The sequence below is a fragment of the Arvicanthis niloticus genome, chromosome 17, assembly GCF_011762505.2.
Source record: "Arvicanthis niloticus isolate mArvNil1 chromosome 17, mArvNil1.pat.X, whole genome shotgun sequence".
In the NCBI taxonomy this organism is placed as follows: Eukaryota; Metazoa; Chordata; class Mammalia; order Rodentia; family Muridae; genus Arvicanthis; species Arvicanthis niloticus.
The window spans coordinates 19,911,469-19,935,946 of NC_047674.1; the positions used below are offsets into that span (position 1 = coordinate 19,911,469).

General features: G+C 40.4%; 1 protein-coding gene across 1 annotated transcript in view; it reads left to right on the forward strand.

Annotated features, from left to right (window-relative positions):
- Dner (delta/notch like EGF repeat containing) overlaps window positions 1-24,478 on the forward strand; it is a 294,143-nt gene that overhangs the window by 198,851 nt on the left and 70,814 nt on the right. Inside the window, exon 8 of the mRNA XM_034521799.1 lies at window positions 18,951-19,175. Coding sequence (XP_034377690.1) covers window positions 18,951-19,175 — 225 coding nt within the window. The remainder of the gene's footprint in view (window positions 1-18,950; window positions 19,176-24,478) is intronic.

A 24,478-nucleotide genomic window follows, 5' to 3' on the forward strand; every position in this document is an offset into this window, starting at 1 on the left:
GCCACTAGCTTTTTATTGATAGGTAATTTTTCCACACAGTACACAGAAGATTATCCTTACACCTTTCCCCTTCCTTTCTACTTTGTCTTTTGTATATTGATGTTGATTTTTTTTCTCCTCCCTTTTAGGCCCTGAGAGTAGGAAATTTATTTCTCTTATTGCCCCCAAGACTCAAACAACCCCAGCTGTGGATTGTGGTTCTTGTAAACCAGAGGTTAATAGTTGGTAAATGAATCACTCATATAAGAGAACACTCAGATGCTAAACACTTTGTTCATCAGTTTGATCCTTGCAATGATTTCACGAAGCTCAGTCTAATAATATTTTTATTCAACAGAATGGAAAGAGGGCAAATAGCTTGGCTCTGGTCACACAGCCATAAATGAACCAAGGTGGCTGGTCATCACTGGTCTTTAATCCACTTTAACCATCCCTGAATAAACTCTTTAAAAAAGATCTATGATATATATATATATATCTCAACAGGATGACCTTGAGTTTTTTATGGAGTTGAGGATATCTCTGGACCTCTGAACCCCCTGATTCTACCCCCTGAGTGAGGGGTTGCCCATGTCCATCATCTTCTGGTTCATGTAGTGCTGGAGATTGAAGACAGGGTTTCGTGCACACAGGAACAAGCTACTGACTGAACTACATCTCCAGCACCTGTGACACTTACTATTTTTATTTTTTATTGGTTCCTTGAGAACTTAGTACAATGTATTTTAATCATATCCACGTGCCCCCATCTCTTCCCAGATCTATGCCCCCTTCCCCATCCACTCAACTGTAAGCTCTTAAAAACCAACCAAACAAAACAAAAATCATCAAGACCAGTTTGTGTTGTCCAAATATTCTCAGATGTGTGGCTTTTCACTGAAGTGTGATCAGTTCAGTAACTCCACTCTCAGAGAAAACTGGCTTTCTGTCTCCAAGCCGCTAAGAATTGCCAATAGCTCTGTGGCTAAGGGTAGGCTTTTGTGTTGACCTCCATTTTCCATGCTGGGATTTGGTCTCGCTTGGGTTTACATGGGTCTTGTGCTTTCTGTGACAGCTGCTATGAGTCTGTACGTGCAGCCTGTTGCTGGCGCTCATCTTTCATGACTGTCTTTGTCACCATAAGCATGAGTAAAGTGAATGCAGTTTGTTGGGTTTTAAGTCTTCTGTACTTCTCTGCTATTTCAATTCTTAAGTCTGGAAAAGGAGATTCCTCTCTTTTTTGTCGTTTGTAGTTTATTTTTAATTTTTGCGTTATAAATCATAGAATCTGCTCATAGCAGTCTTTTTCAGGCGAGAAAGCTGTAGAGAGCAGTGTTTCCCTGTGTGCAGGGCTTTTATCAGTGCCTAATAGTTTTCCCATATTGTCTTCTTCATCCTTTCGCCTTAAAGGCTCTTTTTCCATCTGATATAGAGAGGGCATTCAGGGGATGAACTCCATCTTAGGAGCTGTTTCTTTGACATCATGCTTTTTTTTTTTTTCTTGAAAAGCTATGCTTTATACATTTTATTTATTTCAGATAGCAGAGAGAATTCAGTTTCTGCTATTTCACCTTGGCTGGAAGCCCAAGTCCATTTCTCAACTTTTTTTTTTTTTTTTAAACACTCATAATACTTTACTCACAACAAAAATTATTAGTTGACCACATCAAGCAGGAAATGTTACGAGTCAGATCATAGAATGTCCAAAATGCAGGTGAGCACCCCTTAGCATCTTTTTTTTCTTTATCAAATCGTAATTTTTACTTTTTTACACAGTGGTTATAAACACAAAAAAGGCAGGATGTGGGGAAGGGGATGACACAGGAATGTAGATGTTCAGGGGGAGTACAGATATCTTCCAGAACAGGGTATCAGCTGGGTAAAGGTTCAGGGGACAGGTCACTATGACTCTGCCTATGATTCACTTGTCCTTATCTAATTTGGTACTATCCGCCAAGGCTGCCTATGTACAAGGTCTATGACTACTCAGGCTGGTAAATTTCCACCAAAGCTGCCTGTTTACAATAGCTTATAGCTATCTGTTTCAGTGTTTTTTCCACAGAGACCCAAGACTTTGTGTTAGCAGGTGTGTATGTCAGGCCTATTGCTGATTTGGGACTATGGCTTATTTTAGGCCTTCCGTGTATAAGCAGGGCTGCCCCTGACATCTCTTCCCTTCCCCAAGTAGAGAAGAGCCTTGGAGATTCTAATCTTGTGAAGGCAGGGATAGAGGCCTGACCTCCAGTAATTAAAAGGGACCTTGTAATGGCTCCAGTCCTCCTATTGTTGTCCAGTGAGGCATGAGGGTCATACCCATCCTGGACATCATCCTTCTTGATGTCAGAATCACTGTCTTTCCCAGTGTGTGTGATGATCTCTGACACTAAGATGTTGGTCTTTCATCACTGAATTCCCTTTTTAAATATATGTATTTATTTTAAATTTTGTGTATATACTTGAGAGTGCAGATATGCAAGGAGGCCAGAAGAGGGCAGCAGATCTCCAGAGCTGGAATTGTAGTTAGTTGTGAGCTGCCCAATGTGGGTTTGTCGGGAACTTACATTCTTTGTACAAGCTCTAAAACAATGAACCATCTCTTCAGCTTCTGAATTCTGGTTTTAATTTCTATTTACCCTTCTCTAGTTCCATATTTTAAAAATATTACTTGTTCTGATTATAATAGGGACTGTAAAAGTAAAAGTAGTCATTCATTTTTTATTATTATTTTATTGAGTGGTAACAATGGCAGAGACAAGGAAGAAAGTCTGGTATTTTAGCCTGTGGCTTTGTGACTTCCTTTCAGTGTAATTTTATGTTTGGTTCAGAACTTTGAGATCCTTTAACTTGAAACTAGATGCATTTTAACTCTGAAGGTTTCTGGTTATTTATATATTCTTCCCATGAGAATGTCTCATATTTTGTTCAGAACATTGAGATCTTTAAATTATAAGCTTCGTGAATTTTAATTCTTAAGGTTTTTGATTATGTATACCCTATCAGTGCATACCAGCTTTCCAGTATGTGCATAATGTCTAAGCACATTTGCAAATACAGTCTAGATGCTATCTTTAAGAGACCTTATTTCTAAATGTCTTTGATTTCAACATATCATTTTAAGAGCCCCTTGATAAATATACAGATATGTTTTGTTTTAGTAATGGTCATAGAGAAAAGTCTTAAGCATCACTAGAAGGAGGCTGGGGTCTATTCTATTTCCCTAGAGGTCTTGCAACACGCTTCATGGGAAACTGTTTTGTTTTCCTAAATTTTACACCCCCGAGTACTCTAGCTACATAAACCCCTTTGTCCAACTCCAGTTCCAGTGCGAAATCTCTGCACTGTAAAGGGTTTACAGATGCTCATAACACATGCTGCAGAAGTGACATCTGAGGTAATATGCCCTGCTCAGAAACTAGACATATCATCTAATGTGTGTTTAGGTATCACACCACTCTGGGAGCGGGGCTGCTGTTGCAGTATTCTGATGTGGATAATGGACTGACTGGTGAAAGCATTCTCTTAGGACCACATAAAGTTTGTGTATTTATATAAGAACTTACAGCATGTTCTCACAAACCTAACAGGCTAGAATACATGCACTTCTTCCTCTCCTATTTGGCAGGATCCTTGAGCCACCATTCCACTTAGGAACCTTAGCAGCCTAGACCCTTGGCTTCCAACTAGTGTAGAGTTTCACCCTTAGTAACAGAACAGGGCATTCTGTGAGCTTGCTAAGTGTGAGCGATGTTTGACTTCTATGTTTTGTCCATATTTTTAAATCTTCTTTTTATTATAGACTTCTCATTTTTAAAAAAATTCCTTTCCTTTCCTCTCCATCTGTATACAGTTCAGTGTCTCTGAAATTATTTGAATAGAAATACTGCAGAGAGGTTTGTTTGCCACCCCGCCATTATCTTTGAGGACAACAGCTGAGCGGGTATTTAGTGAGTAGCTGTGTCCTGTCTCTCATGGTCACCTCTCCTTTTCACTGAGAAATCCATGCCAATGGGCAGCTTCAAACTGACACGTGGCAGCCTGGACTTACCATCTTGTGAATGAGTGAATGAGTGAATGATGCTCTTTATGTTTTTCTTTTTCTTTTTTTTTCCAAAAAAAGGTGGATAGGGGCTGAGAAAGATGACTCAGTAGTTAAAACGCTGGCAGTGCAAGAAAGATTGGGATGCCCAGAACCCATGTAGATGTAGGATGGGATTGGTCACCCACTTGTAGTTATAGCACCTGGAAGGCGGAAACAGAAGGTTCCCCTGAGCAAGTTAGATAGCTAGACTGGCTGTACAGGCAATCTCTGGGTTAACTCAAGAGATCCTGCTCAATACATAAGGTGGAGAGCAACTGAAGAATACCCCTAAAGTCAGCCTGCCTCTCTACATACGCCTAGGCATTCCTGCATATGCATGTTGTGTTCCCACACGTGTGAACACATGTATGTACACATACATACATGTGAGCCATATACATATACATAAAACTGCGAGTGGGGATATGGATTTGCCTAGTGTATACAAATTAATTCAATTTCTGAAGGTTTCTTCAGGTCTGCACTCTTAACGCCACACGAAGAACTACAGGCAACTAAGGAATCCTGAGAACAGGAGACATAATCCTCCTGAAGGAGCACACCAATAGCAATGTTCAATACCAAATGTTCATCCCTGAAAATATTATGCTAGTAACATGATACAGACTGAGCAGGTTATATGTAAAAAACACATATGCACATATACATACATGCATGTAGTAATTAATGTAAAAACAGGCCATGCTTTTGAAAGAGCAAGGAGGGGAATATGAGAGTGTCTAGAGGGAGGAGTGGGAAGGAAGTGATATTATAATCATATTGCAGTCTCAAATATATATTCAGGGTTGTGTCCTGTCTCTTGTTTTTCTTGTGTGGCTCATAGTGAAACCACAGCATCTGCAGTAACCATAGCAATCATATGCTGCCTGCCATTTGTAGAGTGTGTACTGTGTCTTGAGCAGCACGCTTGTCCTTTAAGGTTATTGATTCAGCATAACCTGGCAGTTAAAAGCTGAGGCTCAAATCGCTGCTGCTACATGAGATTGAATCTGTGTTCATCACTTGCTTCTAGGTGACCTTGGGAAAGTTGCATAAAATCCTTAGGCCCCAGTAAGGGTAGGAGCTACCTAACAGGGTTGTTCCAATAATTAAACAAGCCATGAGTCTGCACGGCTTGGAAGAGTATCTAACAGAGTAAGTTATTAAAAGGTATCTTTTAAGTTCCCACAATGAGTAGACAGGGTAGATGTTATTGTACCACTTTGAGACGAATTCTGTGGTTTTCTGGTCCTGGTGGACTCAGGATATAAAGCCCATATTTGACTCTGACATCCATGTTCTTCTTGTGTTATGTCCCAGTTTCATGGCTGTTGCTGTGATAAGATATCCTGACTTAGGGGAGAAGGCAAAAGGGTTCGTTTTACCTCCTAAAAAGTCAAGGCCATGAGAACTTGAAACAGTAAGCCACATTATATATACAGTAGAGAGCAGAGAGCAATGGATGTGTGCATGCTTAGTGCACAGTGCAGGACCCAAACCAGGGACTGGTGCCACCCACATTGGGCCGAATTTCCCTCCCATCAATTATCAAAAGACAATTCCTCACAGACATGCCCACAGGCCACAGGATATTCTAGCCTGTGTTGTCAGTCATCTATGGATCACGAACATTACATCCTCTCTAAATACATTGTCTTTTGTGATGATGGCTGGTACATATCCATGTTCCATCAGGGGAAATCCAAACCCTTTGAGGGCTGTGATACTTACTGGGTTTGTTTCCTTTAGAGCTTCTAGTTCTTATAGACATGTGAGACATCTGTTGATTGACTGACTGACTGACTGACTGACAGACTGAATGAATGAATGTCTTCAAACTGTCCCAACAATCAGTTTATCCCGAGGAGGAAGCTCCATGTTACAGAGATGGATTAACCAACATTCAGTGAAGCAAACAGGTACCCCTTCCTGGCTGGACTTGCAAGTTCAGGGACAGCAGAGAAGAGTTTGGATCTCATTGGCTGCTTCCAGTACTCCATCCAGGCTTCAGGGTGCTCCAGAGATGCAAACAGACTATCCGTCCCTACCTTTCTTCTTTTCCAAGACTGTTGATCCCTCTGCATGCTGTGTTGTCCTGAGGTCCTTCCCCAGGCTCCATAAGACACAGGGAATGCCTTCGATGCTTGTCTTAGTTCCCGGTGACAGTCACAACTGTGGCTACCCTTAAGGTCAAAATATTCAAATTCAACACACCTCACGCTGGCTACCGGTCTACATTTGACTGTGCTCCAAATTCTTCTGGCTTTGTCTTGGTTTCCCAAGCCTTGAGATTGTTGCCCTTCGGTTTTGGTCTGGAATTCACAGCCTGCGATTGCTGATGGTCCCATCAGAAGAACATGAACACCACTGTTTTCTCAGTGAGATGCAAAGGTCCTTTGCACTAAAAACATAGCTAACCCATAACATAGAAAGTAAGAATAATTTTATGTTTTTTTTTTTTTCAAAAGCAAGATTTATTTCTTAGTACCCATTCTCCTGTAGAGTATGGCAATGGAGTAGGCGGGGCCAACTCAAGTGATTAGTGTGGAGGGAGAGATTCTGTCCTGTGGTGCAAGGATGTGGTCTCAAGGGTCTGGATTGGGCTCTGAGTCATACAAGCTTCTTCAGGTAGGACACAGAGACCCGACCTAAGATATAGATGACCAAGTAAAAAGCATGGCCAAGTAAAACAATGTTCAATTCATTAGTTTTTGGTAAACCAGGTCTTGGTTTTTGACCTAATTTCATCTCTTGTGACATAACGCCAGGTTGATTTATACTTCCACGTCTCCTAAGCTGCTTTTTTATTGAGACAAGCTATTCTGTTTTCCTTGCTGCTCTCCTTTTGAATTTCCCCATTAATATATGATTGTAATTTAATTTGTATGGGGAATGCATTATTTTAAAAGTCAAGTCTGTTCTGGTCACAGTGACCTCAGACAGCCATCTGGGACTGCCAAGCCACGGATCATTTACATTGCATCTGACCACAGTCTGCTTTTCTAGGATAGCTGAAGATATTATATAGAATTTTAAATAGTTTAAGGCATTTATCCAGAATTACCAAAAACACCTATATTCAAGCAAGCTCAAAGAAAAGTGTCCTGTAATTCTAACCCCAAAAGACAATCATTTTAGATTTTAGGTGGATGTCTTTAAAGAATCATTGTAATATCATTTTTTAAAAAACTGAAATAGGATCTTAGAGTTGTGGTTGTTTGTCTATCTATCTATCTATCTATCTATCTATCTATCTATCTATCTATCTATCATTTACCTACCTACTTATTTATCAGAAGTTTTTCCATGTTGTTAAACTGGTCTCACATTCAAGTGACTGGCTGTCCTGCCTCAGGCTTTCAGAATGTCAGTGTCTACCTTCACACCCAGGGCCAAAAGTCACATTTTAACTGTAGCCTTATGGGATCTCTTACACCTGATAGCTTTGTAGCTGATTTTTCTAGATACTCCCACTTCTCTTTATCCCACACAATGGTCTGCTTTCTTAGAGGGAGAGCAAATATGCTTGCAATTAATGTTTCCATATGCATTACTCAAAATCCCATCTCTGAGTCCCCCATTGTTCCTCTACCTTGTCTCCTGAGCCAAAACTTAGGCTTTCTTTAGAGCCCATCACAAAACCCAGCTCTTTCTTCTTCTGATTCATTGCTGGTGCTATATACCAACCCAATAACCACAACTTGTGTTGTCTCTCCAACCCTCCATCTATGGCAGAATCATTCCAGCACCTGTGGGAAGAAACAGTGCAGTATTGCCCAGCATTTCCACGAATTCTGGATGCCCTTCCTAAGGAATGAGCTCTGAAGTGAACCTCCTCCTTACTCTGCTGTACCATCCGGAGCACACTCAGAACTAAACTAACTCTATACCCTTGATTTGATTCCATGGTCATTCATTTATCCATCTGTAATCACAATATCTGATGACTAACACTCATCCTTTTCCTGTTTCCTCAGTGCCATCTCTAAAACCCAACCCATATTTACCAGTTTTGTTTCTCTGACTCCTCTATTGTGTAATGATTCTATTAGGATATATTCTCTTCTCCATCTGTTCGGTCATGCACTCAGTCACTCCACACAGTTTTACTCAGTGCCTCCAATAACTCAAGTACTGTGGCTGCTGGGACTCAGAAATAAGCAGAGCCAACATTAGTTCTCCTTCAGAAAGGCCATGGTCTCACTGACGGCAGGAAAACAGATGGTAGATGAGCCGATACACAGCTATGCCATTTCTAATGATAAAAATGTTATGAAGGTAGCAAGTCAGGTATTACAATAGGAATTCTATGAGATTAGAGTCATCAGGGGAAGCATGTCTAATGTGTGAGCCAAGGATGGAACCACAAAGAAGGTGGGAAGATGACTCAGTCAGTAAAGTACAAGCCAGGCAAGCATGAGAATTCTAGTTATGGATTCACAGCTATTCATGTGTGTGTGTGTGGGGGGGGGGGCTGTAGCCTGCGCATGGGCGTGGGTCCTGTTGGGCGGAGTTGTGGATCCCATGTATCAGAGAGGTAGAGGCGCGGGGAATTTGACTGAGTTCACTCCATGTGGCGCTGGGCAGATGCTGGGCTGAGAAGCCGTGGGGTTCCGTCTGGGTGTGGAGATGTCTCAGCCTGAAGTCCCCCAGGGGTGGAGCTCCTGAGTGGGGGGTCTCTGGGCCAAAATGGCTGACCAGGAGACTTTGAGCTCCCAGACACTGCTGGGAGCTGCGGAAGAACTGAGATGGAGGACATAAGGACTGGACTGGCCCACAGCCAAGAGGGACGAGAGGGAGAGCTCTGATGGTACCCCACGGGTGGGAGACTCTTGGTTACTGGGACCCACTTGGCTGGGTCGGCTAGCTTGCTTGAGTTGGAAGCCTTCACAGCGGAACGTAGAGAACGTAGAGAAGTCTTACAGTGGGAGATTAAGCAGTGGCTAGGTAGTTAAAGGCCTTCTCCATGGTTCCCTACGATGGGGCCCCAAAACATGAGGAAGCCCATGGTTCTAAAAGGTTTGTTGTCATGGTGGAAAGTGGATGAGCTGTACCCTCCCCCCCTCATTCTCAGGGGAGACATGAGTTAGATAGGGAGGGAGAAGGGAGGAGGGTCTGGGAAGGAATGCTTAATTGGCTACGCCCTCTGGCCTTTAGGTATCTTATTGATATGGAGATCTCTCAAGGCCCTGAGGCCTGTACCTGTGCTAGGTGACACAAACCTCTCTTTGGGAGGGGCTGTAGGGGCATTGCCCTATGTGACTGAAAGGCGGGATCAATGGAGGTCTTTGGCCATGTGTCAGGAGCCTGGAGTCTGGGAGTGTGGCGAAGTGTATGTCGTTCCTTGCAGGGTCTCTGGCCATCTCTAGCCAGTGCTCTACCAGAAACCAAGCTATCCTTTCATGGTCCCACACATGTGTAACAGCTGAATACTTTAATGAGCATCTGTTACCTACCCAATGCCAGGGGTAGGGTGTGATGGAGGCAGGCAGATCCTTAGAGCTTGTTGGCCAGCCAGATTGACTGAATGGATGAGCTCCTGGTTTAGTAAGATACTCTGTCTCAAAAAATTCAGTAGAGAGCTAGAGAAGACACGTAGTGTTGACCTCTGATCTTTAGGCACATAAAATACACACATGTGTGGGCACATCCACACAAACATGGGCTTACTGCAGAGTGAGTGGGAGGGAGGAAAAGGGGAGAGAGAGAGAGAGAGAGAGAGAGAGAGAGAGAGAGAGAGAGAGAGAGAGAGAGAGAGAGAGAACTAGCAAGAACTTCTGGAAAGGTAGCATGCGTGCTGAACTATTTCTGGAACCTTGTATGGGTGCCATTGGGGCCAGATGCAAGAGAATGAAGTATTGGATTAGATGGCAGAGTTAGCGCACACAGGTCATGCTGCCCATAAGAGGAGGTTTGATACTCTAGAGATGATTGGAAGCCATCATGATAACTTGACATTTTTATGAAAGTTTGTCTCATGCATCATGGGGAATTGGTCATAGGGTTAAGCTAGACCAGGGGCTCTTACTGGAGGAAACTTGTGTCAGAGAAAAAAATAATCATGACTTTGGGGTGATAGCCAGGGAGCAGAGACAAAGTACTTAAATTCAGATGTGTTTAAGCAATGGGAGCTACAGGACCCACTGGTTGGTGGGCTGGAAGTGGGGTTTCACAAAGGAAAGATTAGACTCCCAGGTGTGGCTTGAACCATTCGCAAAGGCTGCACAATCAGAGTTAAGCATCACAGACTTACAGACATCACTGCCTTCATGTGAGTTCCCTTTCTTCTAGCAGCCCGGGTGCCAACATTGCTTTATGTCATATACTCTTGTTACTATTGCAAATGTGTCTCTGACAGTACACAGAATGACTTTAGTTGTCTTGCAGTTTAAAATATCCCCCAAATGATTTCTTTTGGTCTTAAATACCTTCTTTTCATAATGTGTGTATCTCAAGGGTGTTTTCTTTGTATTTGCATAATGCATATTCAGCAGACATTCATGCCAATATTGGTTCAAATGCAAAATACGAAGGCAGAGTCAACTGGATAAGTTACAGCTTGTTTGTTTTGTTGTGTTAGCCTTTAGCCAGCCTCCATTCCCTGACAGGTTTCTTCCGCAGGTCTCTCTTGTTTACCGTCCATTTAACCCTGGAATCCATCTCTTTTTTCTTGCATTTTATTCTTTTGCAAATGTCCTTCAAAACCACTTGCCTGGTGACATTGCTTTCATACACTTGGGATTGAGTTTTCCTCTGGAGCTATTTCGTTTTCTTTCCAGCGCCCTGATGTCCGCTGCCTGAAGTCTGAATGCTTGAAACCGCCTATTGCATGAAGAGGGGATGCTGTACTCATTCTACCGTGGTTGATTCTATCAATTAATTTTTCATTTCTTGTCTCTAAGGAGATTTGTTTTTTTCTAAGGAGACAGTCACCACCTCCTGGTTGGGACTGTATTTTTGGTCTCATACAGTTTATTAATCTTTGGTTATTTCAGAATTGCTACTTCTAAGTTTTTTTTAATTCTTTGAGAATTCCATACATTATATTTTGGTCATATTTACCTTCTCCAAACTCCCCCCACCCCATATCCACCCCATTCTATACACACCCAGGTTTTTGTTCTATTTTTATACATCCTTTGAGCTCGGCTAGTGTTCCCTGTATCATCTTGGGTGTGTGGATTGACCTGGGAAAACTAACCACATTGAAAGAAAACAAATTCACTTCTGCCTGTCAGCTGTCATCCGTCAAGGGTGTGATTTTATGACCAGCCCTTCCCTCAGTACAGGGATTTTGTCTGGCCTGAGGTTGCACAGGTCTTAGGCATGTTGTCTCACACCACTGTAGTTCATATATGCAACTTCCCTGTTGTGCCTGGAAAACCTTGCTTTGTTGTAGTCATCTACCACCTCCAGCCCTTACAGTCTCGGTCTCCTCTTCCCCAATTATTCCTGAGCCTTAGAAGGAAGGGCTGTAATATAGAGATCACAGAACTTAATGGTAAGACCCTATTGCTGAAGACAGCACATACTTAAATCACAGAACATGGAAGGATCAATCTGATATTGAACCTAAGCTTTATTCCTACTGGATAGCTTTCCTAGTGCTGGATGGGGCTCTGCATATTGCTGGAGGAGAAAAGTTATTGCTAATCTTATTCAGCTGTGAACCCTGACAACTACAATAAGGACCAGCCTGGAAGTAAAGACCTACTGATACAATAATAGGATGAATGTCATGAGAGTATCAACCATTTTCTGATTGGATTAAGGAGGTCTGCTCCACAAGATGCCTATGCCTGGCACCATCATCTGGGTCAAGAGCCTGTGGGTAGACAGGTTCTAGGTCCTAGGGGAGAACCTAGTACTATTCTTCTATAGGGACATATTATAAAATCAACTCCTAGTAACTTATTGTTATACTTGTAGATGAGTTCATTTGTCAAACCCCATCAGAGAAGCTTCATTTTTTACAGTAGAGGGTGACTAACCCAGAGAGCCACACCTAAACATAGTGCAGTGAATGAGGTGCTGTGGAGTGCTCAGTGTCACTACAGTTTACTAGTTATTTTTATACATATTGATGTCACACCACTCCACAAAGCTGTATTTCATGTATTGTCCTGTGCCTAGTTTTTCATTATTTTTAAAAATTATTCATTTTGTGCATGTATGTGGACACACACATGCTACAGTAAGTGTGAGGAGGGAAGATCCACCCTAAACATGGGCTGAGAATTCAATCTAAATGAAAAGAGGAAGGAAGCCAGAGAACCTGTTGAGCACTGATATCAGTACCTCTCTGCTTCCTGATTTTCAGTGAGGATTTAATTGCATTTCAAATAGTGGATAGCTTAAATAACTTATAGTAAAGGAGTTTGGGACAATTTACATCTTTATGAGATGTGGTATTTCAAATCCATGAACATGGTGTAGCTATTCATTTTATTTAGGTATTTTAAAATTTAAGTAATATTTTATAGTTTCAGTGATGATTTCTTGAATCTCTCTTATTAAATCCACTTCTGTTTTATTGTTTTGTGTGTGTGTGTGTGTGTGTGTGTGTTTTTCTCCTTCCCTTCTCCCTCTTGCTCTGTCCCTACTCACTTGGACGCCCTGCTGTCTTTGGGCTCTGCTTGCTCCAGCCCTGCTCACTCTGACCCAAAGTACACTGTAGCTGTCTTCAGACACCCATATGAGGGCATCAGATCTCATTATGGATGGTTGTGAGCCACCATGTGGTTGCTGGGACTTGAACTCATGACCTCCTGAAGAGGAGTCGGTGTTCTTAACTGCTGAGCCATCTCACCAGCCCCTGTTTTGTGTTTTAAAAACATTTATTTTCATTTTATTTCCATGGGTGTTTTGCCTGTATGTATGTATGATCAGGCCTGTACAGAAGCCTGAAGAGGATGTCAGATCCCTTGGAATTGCAGTTACAGATGGCTGTGAACTGTCATTTGGGTTCTGGGAAGAAAACTCTAGTTTCCCACAAGAGCAGCAAGTATTCTTAATCACTGAGTGATTTCTCCAACCTTTTCTGTTTTACTGATAATATTATTGTAAATGCCATTTAAAATTATTTTTAGTTTCTTTTATTGCTAGTGAACAAAAATTCAATTTTTTTTTGTATATTGGCTTATCTTGATAGTTTGCTATTTTTACTCATTGCTCAATTTTTTTTTTTTTAATTTTTATTATAAACTCCTTTGGTTTTTTAAAATAAAAGCACAGGTTGCTAAATAATAGAGTCATAGTTTTCTTTTTGTGCTTTAAGCTTCTACTTGCCTTTTGCATATAGTGAAATGTTGAATGTAGGTAAAGAGGGTAGAATCCTACCTTTGTTCTTTACAGTAGGGGGTATTCATTACTATACTGCTAGATATGTTGCTGTCTATAAGTTTTTGTACATGCCACATAATTACAGAGGAAATGAACTTCTATTTTACTTTTCTGAAGTTTTTTTCTGTTTTAAAGTAATGAATAAATATTGATTTTGTGTAATGATTTTTCATACTTACTGAAATGAGCAACTTATATGCAGTGTTATGAAAGGAATGTCTTATTCAAATATATATACTCATTGATTTTTATCAATTTGCTTCATTAAGCACTATGGAGTCTTTTTTGTATGTTTTCTGGCAGTTTATTTCTCTATGTGTTTGAAACTGTCTTAATTAGATACCTATACATTTTGTTATAGGTAGATATTCCTGATGAGTTGCCTGCTTTTCATATTAAGAATTCTTTTCATGTCTAATACATTTTTTGATGAAATAAGATCTTGTTATGTGGCTCAACTGAAATCTATTTGTAATGTTTTTACACTTTTTGCCTTCAAATTTATGTGTTTGTATTTTGATAGTAGGTTCTTCTAGAGAACACATAGTATTTGCTCTTTTTGATGCAGTCTAAGAATCTCGTTCTTTTTATTTTAGAGAATTAGTCCATTTACATTTATATGATTTAATAGACCTTGAATCCTTTTAATATTTTCTCCTAATTTTTGATTTTCAGTAGTTTGTTTATGATGTTCCTATGTGTTTTAATTTATTCTTCTTGTGAATCAATGAAGATTTTGTCCATGGGCTGATAATTTCAATTGTGACCTCAGGTCATTTACAAATAACTCTCACTATTTAGAATGGAGTAACAGGTCAATATATAACTGTAGCAGAGTCCATTAAGCATAGTTATTATTTTGTATAGCTGAAGTTTTATAATTTATGAGGTAGAGAGATGGATACTAGGTTAAGCAGCAGCCCATAAATAAGTCTTCAGACAGATACTAACATCTATTTCTTATTACTGGCTTCTTTGCTACAACCTGATATGATTGAATGTTACAACAAAACCTTGGTTTGAGAATCCTGGGTTCAAATGTGTCTTTTTGTGTAACTGTGTGCCTTTGGGCAAAGTTCTTAATCTTCCTGTGTCTACTTTCTCACTTAAAAATGAAGAAATAAGAATATTCATGGGGTTTATATGAGTTTTAATGGTATAATATTTATTTATATATTTTATTTATATATAGATATGTATCTAATCATATACATATAATAATAAATATCTAGTTTTGAATCAATGTGGTAAAATCCTTGGAACAGTGGCAGTACTTCTAAATGCTTGTATAAGCAAAACTGGGTTTAACAGAGTCCTATTGAGCTTGTGAAGGGATGTTCTTCTGAGCAATTCCTGAGCCTCTTCCCACAGCTTTTATTCCCAGAGCTCGCCCACTTTGTCTTGCAAGGTGGCCCAATCCCTGCATGTGTTTAAAAAGCTGTGTGTGACCACCTCCTGATTCTAGAAAATATCCTTAGCCATGTTCAGGGACATATCCCTGGGGGACTCTGGGCAAATGTCAAATTTGATTATGTTCCAGAGATTGCCTCACAATCCAGCTTACTTCCAGTTTTCCTACACACAGTCTCTGAGTATGCAAAGTGAAAAATTCACAGCTTAAAGGAATTTGAATCCAACATTTATTGAGCACCATAATGATACATCACTGGCAGGATGATACTAGTCGGAGTTCACGTTCACACATTTTGTAGGTAAAAAAATGAAACCCAAAATGATAAAATGCTTTGTCCAAGGTCAGACAACCTGTAAAGAGGCTCAAACTTTTTTTTTTTTTTTTTTTTTTGGCTTTTGGCTTTTGGCTTTTGGCTTTTGGCTTTTGTTAACTGGTGTTACAAAACCCTGTTCTTGTTCTGTGAGGAAGGTCATGTAGGGGGCGGCTGAAGAAGAACTGAGTCATTTACAAAAGGATGTGTCATATGAGTAAGATGATAACAATGGCTTGAGCAACAGAAGGAAATGCAGAGTTTACTAGTTAAAGCCAGAGCACTTCAAAATCTGGCGTAGTTTTCTCTTCTCACTTTTGTTCCTAAATGCTTCAACTGTCCAGCCATCCAGCCTAACTGATAACCCTGACTGCAGAACCTCCTCTTGTGTTTTCCATTGTAATCGATACAAATACCACCCACAGGGTCTCTGGCCATCATATAAAGATGTGGCTGCTTGGTATCGAACAGTTAGTATTTGAGGGCTATTATGCTTGCATTTAAGTTCCATAATAAATCCAAATAGCAGATATTAGCAACATCTGTATTCCACTCAATGCCAAAACAAGCCAGATGGATTCAGTACTGGGTTTCACAGATTAATGGGCAGAGGTGGCAACTGAACCTGTTTTCTTTTGCCTTCATTTTGCTTTGACTTTTGGAGACAATAGGTCAGTTTCCATTCTCTGCACATGGATATACAGTTTTCTCAGCAGTGTTTATCCCGCTTGGGGGATGATGTCCTGGTGATTTTAGGAGAGTCAGTTAGCTCTCGGTTTGTGGCTTTGTTTTTAGAATTCCTCTCTTGTTTTATTGGACTGTGCTTTCAAGTGCCATGCTGTTTTGGGTACCATGGCTCTGGTGTGTTTCCTGAAGTCAGGTGCTGTGTCATGTCTAGCATTGTTCATCAGGTTTGAGATTGCTTGAGCTACTTAGAGTCTTTTGTGCTTCCATATGAATTTTAGTTTCTGTTGATGTTGGTGATGTTCTGTGAATGTCATTGGTATTTTGATGGGAATTACACTGATCTGTAAGTCACTTTAGGTAGTATAGATATTTTTAATAATCTTAGTTTTTCCAATCCATAAAATGGGATGTTTCTCTAACTTTGGGTGTCTTTCAATTCTACAAATACTTTATAATTTTGTTTTGTTTAAAAAAATTTCATATAGTGTATTTTGACCCTTTTTTTCATTCCAACTCCTTCCAGATCATCCCACTCTCTCTATCCATCCAACTGCACGATCTTTCTCTCTCTTCAAAACACCAAAACCAAACAACAAAAGCACAAACGAACAAATGGACTCAAGCCATGGAGTCCATTTTTTGTTGGCCAATCTCTCCTGAACCTCAGTGAGGCCTGCCTTGGAGTCTTCTTGATACCTGGTGACACTGCATTGAAGAAAACAGATTTTACCTCTCCCAGCAGCTATCAATCATGAGTAGCTGCTTGGTTAGGGGCGGGACTTATGTCCACTTCCTCTACTCAGTGCTGGGATTTTATCTGGCTTGAACCTGTGCAGGCCCTGTGCACCCTACCACTGTCTCTGAGTTCACATGTGCCTCAACCCCATCAACACTGCAGCTCTAGCAAATTCATTAATCAGTCGTTTGGAGGAAAAAAACTCGTCTTTTCATTCTCATAAGTACAAAGATAAAACCTGAGCCTCTGTCCAACTCATTTGACTTGTCGATTGATTTTGTCGATTGACTTGGTCAGTTTCTTTCCCAAACCTATCTCTTCAGATTAAGGAAATAAGAATTCCTTTATTGGTGTCACACATAGGGCCAAATTGGATCTTTAATAATTGGAATGGCCGTAGTGCATTTTCTAGACCTCAATAGGGACAATTAATTTATTTTTGTTTTAAAATTAAGATGTTTTAGATAGTTTTATTCTTTTCAAGTAAATTGTTAAGTAAGGATATTTCACAGTGCTGTTGTGTGTTGTTAAGTTTTTAAGTATTTTCTTTTTAATCACAGTAGAATGGAATACATGAAGGATAGAAAAATATCCCACTCTAGAAGACTCTTTGGAGGATTCAAGTATCACCAAAATTGATTATATATTATATTTTTAGTTTGATTTCTAAAATTTAAAAGGTAAAAGTAGTTTATAAAATGTTGAATATCATTTAATTTTTTTTTCTATTTCTACTCAGAATGATTCCAAGCTAATTAGGCCGACTTATGAGTAGTGCTTCAGATAATTAAATCTGGGGATATTTTTTGTTGATTTTATAGATTCACTATATTCTTGACAATAACTATAGAAGTTGTCACTGTCACTAAGGAATTACGTGTGAGTGAAAGTAAATATAAACTAAAACATGGATAAGAAAAGTAGAATGCCCAAGGAAAAGTGTGCATGACTAACCTAACTTTTATTTCTAAAAATTAAATATTTATTAAATTTTCAAATTAGTCTTGAAGTATTCAAAGAAGCTTAGGTTTATAGCATTGCTAAACACACTGTGTGACTAAAGAGATGTACCCACACTTATATGTATATGCAATTTTTAAGCCTAAAAAAATGGCAACTTATATGTACAGAAAACAATAAAAAACACTTATCTGATAATCTCATTTAAAATTGAAATATGTAACAGCTTTACATAATATTATATCATAAAGTACTCTTGCATGCATAATTTCCAGATTATAACTCATTCTTCTAAACTGCTCATTTTAGCATTTTTTTTTTAGCCAATCCAAGCAGGTGTGCAACTATGGGCATGGACCAGTTTTGAGCATCTCCTTCAACCCAGTGGACTGTCCGTGCCTGTTCTCAATCTCTCGTCACTCCTCAGCCATGGCAACCACCTATCCAGTTTCTATATTTCCATGTGCTCTTTTTGGAGACATTTCTACTAAGTGGCATGATATGATGTGTGGTCTTCTGGATCTGCCTTTGTTCTTAGTGTCATGTTTTGCTGACTCACTCATCCCATGGCATGCTCTGATGCTCAGTGACTATTGCCAAATGGCACTACACAGTATGAATAGAGGGTATCATATCACCAGAATAATCTTTACATTATTTTTATACATGTATATTGCATCCATTGAGTTAAACATCTGAATACATTTATTAAAAACACGGACTTGTACATTTTGGAAGGATGAGTTACAATCTATATGTTATACAGGTCAATGTGATGTGTGTTTTCAAGAAATTGAATAGAAGATAAATGATAAGGATGGGTGAGATGTCTCATTATTTATTTTATTTATTTATTATTTTTTCTTATACTGTTAGTATTACATCTAATTATACTCCTAGGGAATCATTGTTTACTTGTTTTTGGCATCTTTTAGCTTGTACATACACATATACATATAATGTAGACACATGCCATGTGTGCATATACAGGACACATGATGTGCATCCAAACAGTTATATATTCTATGTTTCAACAAGCATAGAATCACGGAATTTCCTATTTTAATATAGGGTTACCAAATCTAAGAGAAACAATATTACAGGCCTCAGTGGGCTGTGACATCTGAATTATTATATGCAAATATATTTAATTTTTAAAAAATGGTTATTCTTTGAGACAGGGTCTCATATATCCCATGTGTCCCAAAATTTTCTATGTGCCTGCAGATGCCCTTGAACTTCTGAAGCTCTTGACTCTGCCTCCCTAGTGCTGGAATTATAAGACTTATATTATTTGGTTTACTCAGTGCTGGGGATTGAAATCAGGGTTTAGACCATGCTAGGCAGCTTCCTCTACTTACTGAGCTGCATCTCTAGCCCTTTAAAATATTTCAAATGTTTTAAATGTCCTAAGAATTAAAAGCCTGTCTGTGCTTTCCCGCAGGGTACTTCGGCTCTGCTTGTGAAGAGAAGGTGGACCCTTGCATGTCTTCTCCATGCCAGAACAATGGCACCTGCTACGTGGATGGTGTGCACTTCACCTGCAGCTGCAGCCCAGGCTTCACAGGGCCTACGTGTGCCCAGCTTGTGGACTTCTGTGCCCTCAGCCCTTGTGCTCATGGCATGTGCCGTAGTGTGGGCACCAGCTACAAGTGCCTCTGCGATCCAGGTTGGTTCTCTATGTAGACAGACAGCAAAGCTTGTCCTAGAAGACTTGGTAGTTTGTCTTTGCAACTGAACAGGATGTGATATGCATGGAAGTGAATACCTCAGCTGTGCATACCTACTCTTCTGACTTACTCTTGGTAGAGCTTTGAGCAGGCCTTTTCTTTTACCCATGGGCCAGTCACACTCATTGTGAGAAAATTAGGGCACAAGAAAGCAGAAGAGAAGTGAAGTCTCACTTAAAGAAGACTTTTAAGTGAGACTGAATCTTCTAACACAATTTTAGTGTCCAGGGGAAGCGCAATGCAGTCTATCACTTCCCTGTCTATTAAATGTGCAAGCATGCTACACTCAACTTCCTCTGTAAACATTCAATAGTTTCCTCACGTATTTTCCCGAAATCCTTTGCATTCATGTACTGATATTTAGATTGTGGAATTCTTGAAACCCGGAAGTCAGAGTGATGACTGGTTCTCATTTGTGTCTATCCAGTCTACTAGTGTGTCTGCAAAGAGCATGTGGGGAGCGTTTTCCTTTCTCTCATTGCCCTTATGCATTGTTTCTACCCTTGTGTGAGCTGAGTCTTTATATTACTTCCCAACACAAGTCCCCACATATGACCCTTAGTGAGTCTAATCAGTACCTGCTTTTACTGACCTCTAGGTATGCTCTAGTCTTGGGATACCTGTTCTCTGTTACTCCATCTCTCTTCAGGGATTGAGTTTGTTTCTCTCCTCTGAGTTCCAAAAATCATCTACAATATCACTTTCATCAGCTTTGCCATATGACAGTAACATCCCTCATGAAGATATTTGTTGTGACATACTGCATATACATTGCTGGTCCATACAGATTAAATAGCCCCTGGACATTCTTCCTGTCTTAGCGTGTGTGAGAACACTCTCAGTCATGTTTGCACAAGGATGAGATCATCTATGGTGCATTGATCGGGATGTTTCTCCGTCCTTCAGTGATATGTGTTATGCTAATGACTGTGGTAGGTGACACTCTACCCCAAGGGGTGAGAGGAATGTGTACATGTGTTTACATAGGTTTGAATCAACAACTTTACCCCTGAACCATTGCTGACTCTGAGTTTTTAGCTGGATGTGTTGCATCCTTGGACCTTTCAAGGCTCCATTTACCTGGAACGCCTCTGGACATTCATTTTCTACTTGTGGCCTCTTATACATTAGAAAACCCAAGCCCAGATTCCATCCCCAATTTTTCTGGCTCTAAGGCCTCAGTGCCTTTTCCAAAGGCCTCATCTCACACTCACAGATCAATTAGAAGTGTTACTGGGACATGCAGCAAAGCTTTCAGAAGGTGATGCAAAGCTTTTTGCACATAAAGTCTTCCTTCTCTGATTTTCTAAGCAGCTGATATTTTGCCAAGTTCTCCTTTCTTCTATGCTCTGCAATACAGAGGAGGGGGTTGTTTAATCTGCTTGGTAACCGTGTTAGGATTCTCCAGGGAAGCAGGAGAGACACACACAGAGGTTTATTTTAAGTAACTGGCTCATGCAATTGTGGGGACTGGCAAGTCCAAAATCTGTAGGGGAAGCTGGCAGGCTGCAAACCCAGGCACAATGTCTGAGTTGTTTTTTGAAGCAAAAATCTTTCATTTGCAAGAACCTGAGTCTTTGGTCTTCAGGCCTCCAAGAGGTGGGGTGAGTCCTGTCAATGTTATGTGGTCATTAGCTCTACTCAGAGACCACTGATGTGTATGCCAAGTTTAATACCATCTAAGAGAAAATGCCTTCTGGGTCTCATTATATAGAATAATATCTGGATCCCTCAACTAGCCAGCCAGACAGGTGCAATTAATGATCACAGTAATATTTAGGGGTTCCTTGTAAACCTTGAAGTATCCTCACTTCCCTGTCTGATGTCTTTCTCTTCTCTGGGTCTGTATCTTCTTTCTCTGCTAGGGTATTGGTTGACCTGCCTTTCCTGGAGGGCCTGGAACCCAAGCCCATGCACATCACTGCTGCATGCTGAGGAAGCAGGTGGAGCAGGGCTGTACCATTTCCTAGGTGGAAAGCATATCATTAGGACAGTGTGGTCTGTGCAGACTGAACATGGTGCCATTATGCTGGACAGAACCAGGTCCCCCACATGGCACGACAAGGGCTCACTGTGCCCAAACTCTCTGAAGGTGCCATAGTACCAGTTGTCAGGGGCAACTGGAAGTGAAATCTTGCTGTCAGGAACTTCTCCATATTCTATTACCTGCCACTGAGAGCCTTTTCCCCCTACAAGCTTCTCAGAGAATACTCAAGCAGGACAGACCAGAAAACAGCCTCATTTTCTCCTCTGAATTCTCTTTCCTATGCCTATTAAAATCTCTGGCATACTTACTATTTTAAAAGTTTTAAGTGGAACGTAGTTATTTTGTTTCTGTTTCTCTGCCTGAGTCTGTCTGTCTGTCTGTCTATCTATCTATCTATCTATCTATCTATCTATCTATCTATCTATCTATCTATCTATCTGTCTCTGTCTCTCAGTATGAACATGAAACACTTACAGAACATTCCTGGGCCTCAGTTCCCTCTTTGGGTAGAAAGCTGGAGGGAGGTTTCAGTGAAGCTCCTCTGTTGGTGGTGTGTTGAGCTACACTTTCAAGCCTTTCTTACCATCCAAGGGGTTGTCAATGGCATCTTCTGAGGCATCGTGGACTGAGACCTCTCCCCTTCATATTTTACTTTCTTCTGTATTTTCTGTTGAAGCTACATTCGTCTCCACTTGGAACATTTAGATTGGTAGTCACCTGTAGTCCAGCACTATTCCCAAGTAGCCGTGAATTCCACAGAAAACACATCTCCTATTCCATAATACCTTCATCTGTTACTCAGCCTCTGGTGGGGTCCATGGATTCCATGAGGGCTCACTCATCAAACTTGAGACATCCAGTTGCTTCCACAGGGAATACTCTCTCCAATAGTCGTGTGACAGAAATGCAAAAAGGCCTTTAAACATCTGGCTGGAATTTACATTTTTAAGAAGTGAACATGACAGGTCTGTGAATGGGAAATTTCTTGTCTTAATTTTTTTTTGGAGCATGTAATTGCTTTACCAGTGATTTGCATAATAGTTGAATCTTTTAAGACTGGCTGAAATTGGGTGTCTGGCTACAGAGCAGGGGGCTGGGTCGTCTTTATAGAGAGCAAACAGATCCTGCTTCATAAATGGCAGCAGATTGAAATCACACCAGATTGGCAATTAGTTCTCATCTGAGAAAGAAAAAAAAAAAATAAACATGCCATTCTCATTACTGCAAATGGGATGTGTCAGGTGTCTGATTTTCAAGCTTTAATTTTTAGCTTACTGTTCCCCTGGTTCCTGATGGGGTTTTAATCCTAAATAATAAAATGTCACCACTGAGTAATGGCTGAAATGTCATCATCCAGTGACAGTTTTAAGTGACAGACCACTCATTCTGTAAAACCCTGCAAATTGAAATCTCCCAGAGGCTGGTGAAGCGAGGCCTTGGAGTTGCTGCATATATTAGGTGTGAACGTGCCAAGGGCACTCTGTGGTCCTTGCTGGTGGGGCCACGATATCTTGTGACTCTGGCAAAACAGTGACATCTTTTAGATGATATTTTACAGTCAGTGAAGTAGAGGATCAATACTAGATGCAGTAGCTGACAGGAAGGAACCGGGTTCATCTCTCTTTTGGCTGGTTTGGGCCCCTAATGCATTTAAGTGAGGACTCTCCACTTGCTTGTCAACCTTGCCTCTGCAGGTGGAGCTATCTTAAAGAACTGAAGGCATGAGGCATTAGAGTAGTTTGCATGCAAATTATCTATCTATCTATCTATCTATCTATCTATCTATCTATCTACCTACATCAAGTTAAATTTTTATGAATAGTATCTCTCATGACAGTCAACTCAATGCCAATCAATTGGGCCCCTAGACCTGAACTGGGTGTTACATTTGCCAGCCAACTCTTCTCCACCAAGGGGCCGGTGATTCCGTGATGTTATCCAGATGGAGACTGAAAAGCAAATAAAATTAGACTCCTTCCAAATCACTTACTACTTCCTACTGTGATACTCAGTATTCTGATAGCACTGCCTGGAAACAGAATGAAGATAAGACTTGATGGTTAGGATATTCATAGTGATTGAACAGCACCAAGAATATGAATATAGGAGAGTATTTAACTCACTAATGAGTGTCTGAATACACAGATACAACAAAGGCTTTACAGTGGACAACTTTTATCTTTATTAACCAGGGAACTTCCTCGGGTTTACTAGGATGATGACAGTTCTTATATTGACATACTGTGATCTGCTCCAGCTCCTTGTTCATGAGAAGTATAGATTGTATATGAGAGATGTAGATTATGTAGGTATATATTTATTTCAGGCTCCTAATTCTTTGATATTCCTGCTTCATACTCCAAAATGTGCTCTCTCTCCCTCTCTCTCTCTCTCTCTCTCTCTCTCTGTCTGTCTCTGTCTCTGTCTGTCTCTGTCTCTGTCTGTCTCTGTCTCTCTGTCTCTCTCTCTGTCTCTCTCTGTGTCTCTCTCTCTGTCTCTCTCTCTCTCTGTTTAACCATCTGGTCTCAAAGAGGAAGGAAGGAAGTCTTGTTTATGCAGATGCAGAGTCATCCATGGAGATCTGCCTCACTATTTATAACCTGTTCATCACCGAAAAACCAAACCCAAACTAAACACCCACAAATAATCAAAAAACAGTTTAAATCTCTACTTGGAAATGCTGATGGAACTAAGTACTTGGGAGAATAAGAACAGCCACCAATATCTGAAGCTTGCCTGTCACTTGCAGATAAATTCCTGGAGTTGTTAGAAGCTGGCTTACTACATGAGGCATGGAGTCCTATTGTCTCCCATTGGACAATGGGACAAGCATGATACTATTAAGTATCAATCAGAGGTCATGGTAGAGTAAGACAAAGCAGGATTTTGTCCAAGACATTAAAAGATAAATATTATCATCCCAGCTACTCGGGGGAGGCAAAGACAGGAAGATCATAAATTCAGGGCTTATCTGGGCAAACAATCTCAGTTTCTAAATGAAACAAAACAACAAAAAAAGTGAAAACAGGGCTGAAGATACAGCACAGTGGTTAAGCACTTGCCTGGCAGGCCAGGCATGAAGATGTAGGTTCAGTCTCTAGTAATAAAACAACCCCAAGATAACCATGTAACAGTAAGATGTTGAATATTATCTTTGCTCAGTTTTTACTGTCAAACCCATTTCCAGTTACTTCCTCACCAGTTACATATACATACTAAATTGTCCAAGGATTAAAGGATTGCTTGCCATCTTGC